The sequence below is a fragment of the Drosophila rhopaloa genome, unplaced genomic scaffold (assembly GCF_018152115.1).
Source record: "Drosophila rhopaloa isolate 14029-0021.01 unplaced genomic scaffold, ASM1815211v1 contig_155, whole genome shotgun sequence".
Lineage (NCBI taxonomy): Eukaryota > Metazoa > Arthropoda > Insecta > Diptera > Drosophilidae > Drosophila > Drosophila rhopaloa.
The window spans coordinates 2,004,852-2,018,619 of NW_025335034.1; the positions used below are offsets into that span (position 1 = coordinate 2,004,852).

At 38.2% G+C, this 13,768-nt stretch overlaps 1 protein-coding gene across 2 annotated transcripts in view; it reads left to right on the forward strand.

Moving 5' to 3' along the window:
* LOC108043934 (homeotic protein proboscipedia) overlaps positions 1-13,768 on the forward strand; it is a 38,795-nt gene that overhangs the window by 21,167 nt on the left and 3,860 nt on the right. The window contains exons 4-7 of one of the 2 annotated variants that reach the window (XM_044456916.1): positions 11,854-12,011; positions 12,183-12,297; positions 13,195-13,326; positions 13,393-13,565. In XM_044456916.1, coding sequence (XP_044312851.1) covers positions 11,854-12,011; positions 12,183-12,297; positions 13,195-13,326; positions 13,393-13,565 — 578 coding nt within the window. The remainder of the gene's footprint in view (positions 1-11,853; positions 12,012-12,182; positions 12,298-13,194; positions 13,327-13,392; positions 13,566-13,768) is intronic. The other variant, XM_044456917.1, reaches the window with a different exon arrangement.

Below are 13,768 nucleotides of genomic sequence, written 5' to 3' on the forward strand. Positions count from 1 at the left end.
ATATCCTTTTTTGACTTGCTCCTGTAAGTAAATTGTTAAACAAAACAGCATAGGAGCTACTGGAAAATCGTTATGACAATGAATAGATATCTATACCGCCACTTGCATTGTCTCTGTCTCTGTGGAAAACCAGATAATCGTTTCCAATCATGCCATAATCGTTCCATCAATTCAAAGCAACTGCATGAAATATGCCCAAGCTCAATTGACTTACACCCCCGAATGATATATGATTGTATGTCCAGGCTATGCATAAATAAGCCAAATAAATGTGTCCGTATATCATGCATACGTAAATACATACGTTTATGTACGGCCCGAGGAACTATGTGACATTTAGCATATGTCGCCACCTGTGTGTAATGCCCCAGCTACACATGCATCTGACACGACCCACGTAAACCTGAGATCGGGGAGCGGAAAACCCCGGAAAACGGAGGGAGGTGGAAAACTTTGAGGGGCGACAAGGCAAAATGCAAAACTTTGGCAAAAACCCGAGTTGCTTAGGCAAATTCGTATGTGAAACATTTGGCAGCAGGCGATTTATTTAATGTCTTTGCCATAGAACAAGGACCTCAAGCGGATGAAGAAGGCGAATGGCAGGCAGTTGCATGTTTTAGTGATTTAAATGATTTATGTCTCAAGACTTTGACTCGAGGGTTAATATCGGCCAGGAAAACAGCAAAGAGCAGGCCAACCGAACAGCAGCAGCAACATCATCCACAAGAACAACCTGAGCAACAGCAGGAACATCCACACGAACAACGTATTTTAGGGGACAAATTCACTCAATGCACTTGCAAAAAATCCTCCTTAGAAATATTGTGGAATAAATAAATGCTTTTGAAGAACAGTTCAGCCATAGATTTATAATTGAATTGTAAAATCATCGCGGAATGTGTTGCAGAAATATACTACATAACACTACAAGTATAGACTCATATTCAATGTGGTATTTTTAATGGGCTTAAAAACAACGATAACAATATTTATTAATATAATAGACCTCAATATGAAGAAATATAAGAAAGTTTATTAGAATTTAAAAATAAAAAATTTTTTGATTAAATTGATTGTATACATTTTTATTTTCAAAAGAATGGCAATCAGTAAGAGTATTATTTTTACCTGAATGTTACTATTTAAAAACCATTTTAAATGGTTAAGAATCAAAAAATGTGACGTGGAGACCTAAATATTTATTCTTAGTGTCCTAGCGGGAAAATTATGCGTATTTTTTCTGCCACAGCGATTCCACTTGCCCCTCTGACCATAACTCATTTGAAAAAGGCGGCGCTTGTGGCAAATTGAAGCAGCTCCGCCAGAAACTCCGACTCCAATCCCACAGCTGCAACTCGACGAGTTGAAGTTGGACGCATGCGAACACCGTTGAAATTCAATTATCAGGCAGAGGCATCACGCATACGCCATGTTGTCGGGGAACGACATGGTGCCGACCGGCAATTAAAGCCACTGCTGTCGGAGCCGTTAATTAATTTGCATTTGCGACAGGCCTGAAAGCCTGTGCGTTCAGCCAGCAGCAGATAAACTTAACAGAAACTTAAACTTGTTGATTAGCCAACACGACAAGCTAAAACTAAAGGAAGCAAACTTGTATGAAAGCCGATGTGGTTAAATATCTTACAAGGTGTTTTACATCGTTTTTCAATAATAGCATACTAAAATTATAAATTTGAATAAACAATATTTAAAGTTAAAACGCTTTATAAAAAATTTAAAAAATAGTATTTGAAATATATATAATTATATTCAGAAATTAGTTTCTAAAAGAAATTATGGTATTTAAAACTTTGTCAAGTTATATTAACAAAAAACAAATATGCTTCGAGCCCGCAAGAGTATAAATTGCTCGACCATTGTCAATTACCCAATTTGTGTTAGCAGCCAACAAAGTTGCTCGGCCATTTTATCGACCGAAGATTTATAGCATTTTTAAATAGTTTTTTGCTGTTGTTGTTTGTACACATTAAGTGGTTTGCGTTGAAAGCTTTGAAAGTTGCAAAATGTAAATATACAAAGTTAATTGGTAAGAAGCCATTAAAATCGGAATGGGAGTAAGGAAAACTAAACGGGGAAGTATTTAGCTAATATTGCATACGAAAACTATTTCTAATTTATATGCATTAATATCAAGATCGTCTAGACACTTTAATGGGGTATAATTGAAGCAAAATGTCGTATCATTACGGCTTTTTCGAATATTTATTAATTCCTATTATTGCATTCATATTTCAAATATTCTAAGAAACTTTATCTAAATCAACAAAGAGCTAGGTTTATGTGCATAAACAATTTTTTTGTTTTTACATGTTATCCGATATTTGCATTATTATTAGTTACATGAAGTAAGGTTCCTAAAACGAAAAATCTTATCGGGTTTTCTCATACTTTCAATCTAATTGGATGAAGGAAATTCCTCAAGTTGTGGCCACTAGCTATTACCCCCCACTCCTCTATAAGGTTGTCCATCTTATTCTCGGTCTCCCATCCTCTTTCTTACTACACTCGCAGACTTTTCGCGTTTTCCTTTTGGCATGCCGGAAGTGACTTTTGCTTTTTCTCTTTTTCCATTTTTTTTTCACAATGAATATAATTTTTTGCCGCCGGTTGTTGTTGTTGTTCTTGAGGCTGTTGTTGGTGTTCGTGTTTAAAATAAGCAAAACTTGCGAAGCGATAAAAATGCCGCTTCAAGAAGTAGAAAAAGAAAACGGCGATGATGAAGGAGAGAACCAAGAACAGGAAAAATTGCCAAAGAAAAAAGCAAGCTGAGCTTGGCGTGTAAACGGTTTTTATTTTATTTTTTCAGCAATGTTTTTTCCTGCAGCTCCCCAGTACAATGTACCTTGTGATGTGGCCAGCCGACTGGGTGGCCAGAAACCCACAGATCTCGGACCTCAGTCCCCCCAGAAATAGTCCCCCTTTCCACAAAGTGACGCGGCCACTCTGAAGTTGGCTAAGGGCGATTCACTTGCGAGACAAATGGAAATGAAGCGTTTATTCAGCTTTATTGCGGCGATAAGAAAAAATGAGGCATTATTTCGTTGTTTCAAGCGGAGTTTCATCTCGAGCTTTTACGCTTTTTCCAGTCACTCGCACTCCCTTAATCCGTATTTATATTATTTATTTGTATCCGAGTTTTCCGTTTGTGCCTTGCGGCGGTGAGGCAGCCTGACCACAGGTCGGGTTTTCCTGCCAGGGAACGCGGCAATTTCCTCGAACGTCTCCGGCTCTGGTTTTCTGGTGGCTGACCAACCGTGAGTTGGCGGTTTCCTTATCCGTCCGTTTGGGAATCAGATTTCGGGGGGTGTGGCACCCGGGAGCCGGAATTACTTGCATTTAAATGTGACTCAAATCGAGCGGAAATAAATCGAGGAATTCTTCTTCTGGTTACACGGGATTTAAAAGTCTATGACTTAAATAACGAAAGTATTTATTTATATAAATGTATGTAACCATGAAAATATGAATTTTCAAAAACAAACATCTTATATAAATGAACGAATTTAAGTTAGTTAATATATATAGCTCATTTCCAAATCCATTAAAATTTCATAAAATAGAGGCAAAACTGTTTATGGAACTAATATTTGTGTTCACGGTCTGAAAATATTATTAAAGGTTTTTATTTAAAAAAAAAAACTGTGTTTCTAATGCAATTTCAGTGCACTCAGAACTGCAACGCACTGAAGGAGATATGTCCGAGCTATTTATCGAATATGTCGATCTAGCAATAGAGTCAAGCACTCTACGCAAACTAGTCTTTAACTTTTAAAGCTAACTTTCCAAAAAAAAAAGGCAAAAATCATTGGCAATTTTATTAAAATTGAACCATCGAAAATGTTTCTTGTAAATCTCTTAGCCTTAAAAGCAATATTAAGCAAATATGCAAAAAATCGACAAATGTGTCTATATATTGTTGTATTATAAAATAACAAAGTTTTTGTAAAACTACAACGGTATAGAAACTTTAACTTGCCGAAATTTGCTTAAATTCTAGTCATTTATAAAGGTTGAAAACCATATTTTTAAACTTGTCCATAAAGCTTACAAATGTCAGACAAACAGAAAACAATTTAAACTTGCCCAGAAGGAGCATACAATTAATCGAAGTTAGATGAGATCTTTTTTTAATTTTATATAGTTTCTGTTTTTATATTTTGTTTCAAATTAAAAATTTGTTTCAAATATGCTTTTAATGCATTTGAATCCCTTCAAATAAAATCTTATTTCAGTTGCTAAGCCAAAAGAAACCATTGATCACTGACATTCATATTATTCCCTCCTTTCAAAGCTTATCATCCCCAAATAAAGCCAATTATTATCCGACTACTGTGAATTTTGTTTTGGTTCTGATTTTCAATAACTCATCAGCAATAAACCGTGAAAATGAACAGTAGCCAGATCAATCAAAGGCCAGAACTCCACTCGGTTCAGCTAAGATCGCGATTGAACACACGTACATACTATATTTCTGTATAATCCGGTGGGCAGAGTGGCGTGAAACCAATGCGATCAAACAATGAAACTCCATTGCCAGCGCCAAATTCAAAAGCGCCCAAAACCGCGCATCATTAATTATGCTCAGACATTGCCTAACAACAAATATAGCAACAAAAGTGGAAGAAGATCGTACACAAAAGCTGTCAGCACACGTTGATCTGTCAAATGCGGCAGCCGAAAAGAAATGCCAGCGACATCGTCAGTCAGTCTTTCAGTCATTCAGTCTGTCAGTATCTCAGTCATTCAGCCGTGCAGCCCCTGTCTTGGCCGTCGGTATTGCCACTTGGCTCTTGGCAACGCGACGCTTTTGTTGCAACTCAAACAAAAATATTGATTAATCATAAGGCAACCAGAGAAACATTTCGTTAAGAAGTCGGCCATTGCTGAAGGTGCTGCTACCTCTTGCTCTGCAATTGTCGTTAGAGGTGATAACGTGTCGGGCATATTTATATCTCCCAGCATTAATAATAGCATCCCCTTACTTTTCCTCCCTACGTGCAAACTCAACTAATAATCTGCAGCCTCTGATAAATGATAGTTAAATTAAAAAAAATAATTTTAAGAGGTATTTTAAAAATAAGCCATTAAACACAATTTACATTTTTGAAGGATAAGGCAATCTGTTTTAAAAAGTAAAATTAAATTTAATTCAATCATTTAAACTTTTTAAAGTAATAGATGTACAAATTATTTAAATTGTATTAATTTTGCTTTCATGTTCATGACTTCTTGATTAATTTTCAATTGGGTAAATAAATTAAAAAATAATAATACAATCACTTAAATGAATTAATATTAATATGTTTGACTAGATTAATATTTACCAAAGTTTTCAAATCGAGGTATTTATATTTTGTTTCTCAAATTGAATGCCTAAATCTAAGATAGGCAAATACATTTGAATTTCGAAGAGCAATTTATGATTGTAATAATATGTATAAGATGTGATATTCAATATATATACAATAAAAGAGTAAAATAAATTGGGCAAGCTCCATTCGAGAAAACCCGTACCAAGCGTATAATCACTCACCCATCTCTAACAGGCATCATTCATTCATGGTGAAGTGAATCTGGGTTGGTAGTTGGCTCCAGGAGGTGTCAGACTTCAAACGATCGTAAGCTGATTTTTGGCCTTCAGCTCCGGTATTTGTCTTTGTCTGGTCGGCATGGGAGTGTGTGCCGGGGTCTTACAATTTACTCGTTAAATAATTTTTCATCCAACTGAGACTGGGGGGACTAATCATTCTCGTTTCTACGGCTCGGAGGCGGCACGCTTTCTTGTCCATTGTTTGCGAATACCGGGAGAGCTTTCCATGGGCCATTGTGCGGACTTCTGTTCGGGGATCACACCGCGATCGGCTGGAACTAAGTATTGTCAGCACCTGAAGAGGCGGTTTCCAAACTAATCGCATTCGAGTCGAGCCTTGGTTTAGTTTTGGTACTTACGAAAATCAATTTCCGACGGGGAAAACTCTTAAATCGACATTAATTTTCCATTGACTGCGATGAGGCTTTAAGCAGTTTTTTTTTCGCTCCCATTTTTAATTCGCTTTCAATCTGGCAGACATGCAAAAACATAATCCACCCCACCCGCCACCCATCTCCACCCCACGGAAATGTAAATTCACCCATGAGGAAGGGAGACAGAGAGCTGGAAAAAGTTTCCCTCGCTGATTTTGATTGACAGCTCTTAGCATCCCTGATGGATTTCATATTTTGAGCCGGGATGAAGATGCGACAGAAGGAGCTGGAGCAGAGCAACGCACCAGGCCAAAATGACAGCCAGCGGGAGTGGTAACCTGGCTTAAGCGTTGGACAAAGTTTTTACCGAACAGCTTTCATTTTTCCATGGCAGCCGAGAAATATCTTTTCATTTTTTCAGCTCACCCCGCCCCTCTTTCCTCCCCAGCCATCACATGGGTTTTTGTATTCAAAGGCCACAATATATAATACAAATATCGTAAATATTTACAAACTGCTGGGCCATGTTGAAAGTTTTTCAATTTGAAACGCTTTAAAGTATTTAGCCTAACTTCCCTTGCACAGAGTGCCATCTTTCATCTATTTAAAAAAAATATAAGTGGGGAGAAACTCTGGAAAATTCATTGACGAAAAATAACAAAACAAACATGGTACATTTTAAAAAAGACTGAAGATTTTCTTCATTGTTTTCATATTCGATTTACTTTTACCGGCTTTGGCAGCCTAATGACATTTTAATAAGAATTATTAAAGTAAAAGAAACATTTATGAACGTATGTTTGCGCTAGCAAAATAAGTGTTTTTTTATATTTCGAAAATATAGTTGTGTAAATTTTAATCCAAAATATATATAATTATATTTTAATAATATGTATTTTGTAAATTTTACAGAAAATGAAAAATAATTGAAGACTCAAAATAATAAAATCGCCAAACAAAAGCATAAAATAAGCGTTATTATTAGACAACAATGCTTTTTAATTTGGCTTACTACAACTTGCAAATATCTAAATAATAGAAAATATCGTTTGATTTTTGGAAACAACAATTGCTTTTTTTATTTATTGGATTAATAAATAAAAATTTAAGCAACCAAATAGCAATCCAACTTTACTTATTTCACTAGACAAGTGAAGGTGATCTGGGGAATTTATAATCGATCTGATCTGACCTGACTTGCCTCATCTTGGGTATAAATATTTTCCCAAATATTTAAACATTAATCAAAAATTTTCACACCTCCAGCAGAGCAAAACACTGTCCTCTCCCATTCACCTCCTGTCCTGATCAACAATCCTGAGGGTTTAGTTTCGTTGAATTTGTTTTCCCCGTTTTTGTAAATGTTTCGTATTGTTGACATTTGCTGGTCATGAAAAGTCATTAAATATATTTCTCTAATTTATCTTTCGACTGTGGCAGCTTCGGTCGGTGGTGGTAATGGCATTAAAGTAAGTTGGGCAAAGTGAAAAGAAAGCGGAAATGTTTGTCTGGCCACCAATGCCTGGTTTGGGACCTCTGTGGTCTGATCTCCGACCACCCCCTTCAACCCTTTTCCTGCCCGCTAATTAAAACTAATCCTGGCCAAAGGACCCAGCCATTCGGGGTGTTGTTATACTTTTCGCATAACTGTCAATCAGTCCCACAATTAAATGATTGAAGACACTCAACCCGGGCTTCCTCTGGTTATATCCTCTATATGTACAATGTTGGGCAATAATATATATTTATTTGTAGAGTTCGCTTTTAAGTTGGCCTGAGCTGGTTTAGTTTGAATGCATATCAAGTGGATGCAGATACAAAATGTTTTCATGAGAAATTGACTTTTTCCATTGCACGACGTCGTCGTCAGATGTCTGTTGGCTGTTGTCTTCCTTTGGCCGGAATGATTAATGGTTCTGCTCTTTGCGCATTCGTCGGCCCACACCAGGGGCAACAGAAAGACATCCAGCAGCTACACATTCGTATCTGTAGCTGTTGCTCCGACTGTATCTGTATCTTTTTGTGCCGCTGAATGAGAATTTCTACTGCATCGCGCATCAGCATTTGGCGTTTTCAGCTACTGAGTCGCCTCGCCTCGGCATTGTCTCCCAGTTTTTATTGTGACTTTGGATCCGGCTCCCCCCTCTTTTGATTGAATTCGCCTCGGTACTTGCGGATACTTGAGCTTATCGCCTGGCCTTTAAAGTTTCAGCCAGTTCGTTGTCGCTCAACCGCAGAGCGCTCACATAATTTAAGGCCAAGTCAAGGCAAAAGTTCCCCATACCCGGCTAGAGCGACGACCAAAACCTACAAGATAAATTGAGGTCATTTTTTGCCAGTGGCCACCTTTGGTCAGTCCGGTGTCCGGGTTCAAGTTCGGGTTCGGGTTCGGGCCCGGGTCCACCTTGTTGACCGGCCACAAATGTCCTTAATGTGCATCCTTATGGACTGCGGTCATGTGCAAGTGGTCGAGATGGTCGAGCCCAAAAAATGGCCCATTCCCAACCACTTACGTAAGTATGCACGAGTAGTTAGCGTTGGGCAAACAGCCACGAGTGTACAATTCATTCTGAAAATTCCCTGCCATGTGACTGGAAAGCGGATGATTTAGATGGGAGGTACACTAAAAGGAAAAGATAACCAGCAGTCTGACTTTGACAATGAAACACATTAAAAAACATCTAAAAACAAATATTATAAGACTACTGGTTTTATATGAACTCTTAACGGAAGTGGACTTACAAAATTTTTATCTTCAACTTTAAACTTTGGGGTATTCAATTAAAAAAAATTAACATAACTTTGTTACTAAAGAACGGGATTTTTAATGGCATGCTTTAAAATAAGGTGTTTTAATACATAAAATTAAATCATATTAGGGTTAGGCAAAGTTATTGACTTTTTGTTTATTTCTTTTTATCTAGAACCAAACAAAATAATTAGGATGTTGTCAGTTAAATGAAATGAGTATATTAAGGCCACTTTTCTCTATGTGTACTGATTATATTATGCGTTTTAGCAAAAAACGTGAACATCCGGCTACCTTTGACCATTTGTGCAATTGTTGCAAAATTTACGCTCATTTTAATTTTAGCCCAAGGAGCGGCAAATGCGTTAAATGTTCCGCTTTTGACCAAACTCTTTCCTGTTCGGACTCCTTGTGTTTTTATGTGGGCAAGTTCAACCCGAAATATAAACATAAATCCTGTCCTTCAGCAGGAGAGGTGGCGAAAGAAAGGTCCTGTTGGTGGACAACGAGTGCGTTTAAGTGTTAACATGTAAATGATGCTGTTGAAGCAGTTAATAAGTGTATGCCAGGGGCTGTAAATCATCAGAAGCGTTTCCTTCCCGTTAGCTTGGCCATTGAAATTAATTTTATTTGCAGCCCAACACGAAGATTTACGAGCAAATAATAACCAAGTGATGATTGCCAGTATTAAACTTGAGGCGCTCCTTCCCGCCCACCGAAAACAGTGGCTCGTAACCTAATCCAAAGGCAGCTGCAAAGTATCCTTCGCTCGTAGTTTGCTGATAAGTTTCCATTTTGACTTTTCCGGCATTTCATCCATGCTGATGACATTTCCAATGTCTCCCCAGCCCTCTGGCCGTGACAAAACAAAATTCATTTTGTAATTTCCAAGCCACCTAGAAAGGCCAAAACCAGCCAGCTGTCATTTGGGGAGTTGGCTGTGTGGCGAAGGCTGGATTCCATTTTGACCAGGCTGCAGAAATTGCACTCTACTTGGCTGCCTAGCATCTTTCCCATTCCCATTCCCCTCTCCCCCCTTCCGTCCACCGCCCCTCTGGCACTGCCACGCCCTCCGCTCGATTCGGGTTTAGAAAATTATCTTTTTGCTCGTCGTCGCCAAAAAGGAAATCATATTTTCTGCTTTTGTGCACTTTACTTTTCAGTTTTCGTTGGCTGCCGTTGGCTGCCTCCAGTTCGCTCGTAAACAGTTTTCGGGTGCAACTTTTGTGCGAAATTTATGCTTTCATTCCGTATCTGTATCTGGGCACTTTTCGCACAAAGTGGGACTGGGAAATGGGAAATGGGAGCTGTATGCTGTGTGCCCCACCAGGTGGTGTTTATGGCATCCGCTCTGCGAGTATTGATGAAGGAACTCGGGCTCGCATCTGTAATTCAATCAGTGTCTATGTCTGGCTCCTCGTCCTGCTCCTCGTCCTGCTCCTTCTCCTGCCCGGATCCTTTTCCTTTCGCCATTTGCCGCTATTGAGACTCTGTTTACGCAGCTCGTTCAGCTGGAAATTTCGTGCTTGTTGCCAAAAGGCGAGCTGGCGAAAAAATACAAAAATATTTTGCAATCGCATCAATGCAAATAAGGTGGCAGAAGTTCGACGGCAAGAAAAGGTAGCAAAATGTTCAGTTTCCTAAAATGATATGCGCATTTCTTTACTACTCAATGCGAGTTTTATTTGAGGAAATTTATTTTCCCTGAGTTTATGTGCCAGACCGTTGGAGCAGAAATAACTTTGCTGATCTCTATCATTAGAAACTGTTCAGCGAAAGTAGTTAAGAGGTTTTTTGGGAGGATTGGATTTTAAAATAAATATTAATAGATTATAAAAAAGCTGAAAAGTTTTTAAGTCCTTGAACTTTATATCAAAAAATACAAGCCAAAACCAATTCCAGTTCCTTAAAATGTTGTCCATGATTCCCGTTATTATTGAATTTTCAGAAAGTCCCTGGGAAGACCTGTTTTAAAGTTTTTCATTGTAACAATCCCATATAATTAGACTTCCTGATAACATGTTAACACCTGATACCTGGAGAGATTTTATTTTGGTTTTTGAGAGGACTTGCAGACAGGCCTAGAAAAAAAGCATTTCAGTTTAATTCGATTGATAAATGGCTTTTAATTTGATTTACTTTCGACTTTTAAAAACATACTCAAAGTCCATTTTTATAATTGCATCTGAAAATGATTATAACCTTTAGCTTCAAATACTTAACCTTATCCAAATACCGAGAAGGGTAAAACAAATCTAAAATTTTTTTGAAATTAAGTGGGTTTTTAAACTAGAGATGTAATCAATATAATCAATAATCAATATAAACAAATGATCTTTAAAAGAATTATTTTGAAAAGCCTTATTGCTTAAGATGCTTTTATTAATTTAAACTTTATCTCCAAAATAAATTTGGTCCTTATCTCTTATCTTATCTCTGTTAAAAAAAAGGTAGTAAATGCAAATGGTACAAAATATTCTTTATCTCGTAACCATAATGGAGAGTTATTTAATTTTAAATCATCGATTCCATTTAATTAACATTTTTGGCTGTTAAAAAGTGAAAATAATTTTCTGTTTGTTATTCAAATTAAGTTTTTTCCCCGCTCCCCCTGGCAGCTGTTTTCCAGGGGGCTTCTGTTCGGAAGCCAAACTACTTGAGAGCCCTGCTGTGGGCACGTCGCTCTCTCACTGATTGATTGATTAGATTTTTGTTAATTACTTAACGCTCGAGCTGCTAGTGTCGCGTCTCAGCGGCGAAGGAAAACGCTGAAGACGAGGAGCTTACCGCGCGGCATCAGCTGCACTTTTTGGCAGATATGTACGCAGGAGAATCCTGAAAGTTTTCTTATCTAGTTGGGTGAATTTCGCTGAATTAGTTATGCCCTCTGACGAGCAGATAGATTGATTACGGGCGGAGATAGAGAGGTGGAATCCTTGAAACACAAGTCTCACTGCGAATGCAATATGTTGACGTATGTACCAGGGCCACGCCCACAATGGGACATGTTGGAGGGCGAACCCGGAACCCCGAAGAACAAATAAAGAATAAAGAAATCGAAAAAATTCACATTCACTCTGCAAGTCTCAAACGAACAAAATGCAATTTCTCAATTGCAGCTGAATTCGTTCCAGAAAACGGCCTGCCCCGACGACTCCGCACCGCGTACACCAACACCCAGCTGCTGGAGCTGGAGAAGGAATTCCACTTCAATAAATATTTATGCCGCCCAAGGAGGATCGAAATAGCAGCCAGTCTGGACCTGACCGAGCGACAGGTGAGTGCTCCGCAATGCAATTTATTCCGCAGCACTCGCACATGGCCGGAGAATGCCATTATTACGCTGACAAATTGCTTGTGGGCAAGGGCTGTGTGTTCTTCCCTCGATTTTCCCACTTTAATTGCACACACCTTGACGGAAGTCGAACTAATTCCATCTTGGTTGCAGGTAAAAGTTTGGTTCCAAAACCGTCGCATGAAGCACAAGAGGCAAACGCTCTCGAAGACCGACGACGAGGACAACAAGGACAGCCTCAAAGGTGACGATGATCAGTCCGATAGTAGTAAGTAAACCAAATATTCACACTCCTCTAGTCCATAAGTTGTACTACTAAGTTGGGTTACGGATTATTTTGACTGCAAATCGATTAAAATGTGTTGTGGAATATTGAAATATTACCGAAAACCTTAAGTTAAAAAGTCGAGTATCTAGACAGCACATAACTGAACTTTTTTCAGGAAATATTTGATATCTAACACAAAACAACTTAAGAAGTAACCGTGACAATTGTTGAAAATATATACTCTTCCAAGAAATTACCTTAATTTATTAGAATTTTTTTCAATCAAGTTTTAGAAAAATTGTATTCTTAGTGCATTTATAAATTGTTTAATTAAATAAATTATAAAATCCCTTTCATGTAATGTTCTACGATTTTCACTCTTACGTTTACCTTTAAATACCAAAGAAATACAAATTTAAAGTTTTTAGAGAGTTTTTCATGTTTAAATTTTGTTTAAACAAAACAATAATCTATAAACAGGAATGGTTAAATTGTTACTAAAAAAACACTAACATTTTAGACAGTTGAGTTTGTTGAATGACCCAAAAGAATTCATATACCAAAGAAAACTGTACCAAAATTTGAACTCGCTCTTGGAGTTTGCCAACAAGTTGTTCCACTTTTACTTTTTCGGTTATGCATGGCTTCGTTTTTGAGGCTTTTACGCAGAAGTACGAGATGGTGTAGCTTATCAATCATTGTCAGAGGATGGGATGGGTCGGAACGACTTTTGGCAGGGCGGCCCTCGACGTGCTAACCCCTTTCGCGTGAGAGTTCCGACTTTGGTTCTCGACGCTTCCCTCTAGCCTCAATCCTCTACTTGCGAAAACAAATCATCAATATTCGTGGCTATATACCTACTGATTTGCTTTTATCTTACCTTCCCGTGAACTGCAGACTCCAATTCGAAGAAATCGTGTCAAGGCTGCGAACTGCCCTCCGACGATATTCCCGATTCCACGTCCAATTCCCGGGGCCACAACAACAACACCCCGAGCGCCACCAACAACAATCCGAGTGCTGGAAGTCGTAAGTTAGGATATAAATAGGAATGCAAATCATTTATACTTTAAATAACACTTTCAAAATCCTCAGTAACACCCAACTCATCCTTGGAAACGGGCATCTCATCGAACCTGATGGGCAGCACCACCGTTTCCGCCTCGAATGTGATCAGTGCCGACTCCAGTGTGGCATCTAGTGTTAGTTTGGATGAGGACATCGAGGACAGCAGCCCCATAAAGGTGAAGAAGAAGGACGAGGGACAGGTGAGTTTACTTGTACTTAAAGAACATTTTTCAAAAGATAAGATATTTCGCTCTTGAAGTACAGACATTAAAAATGCTCGATACATATCTTAAAAAATTATTTCCATTGCCCAATAATAAAAAGCTTATTAAATCAAAATGTCTTCTTAAAACTGGTCGGTTAGGTGGTCGTTTCAGTCCTTTTGTTTTAGATTATTAGGCCA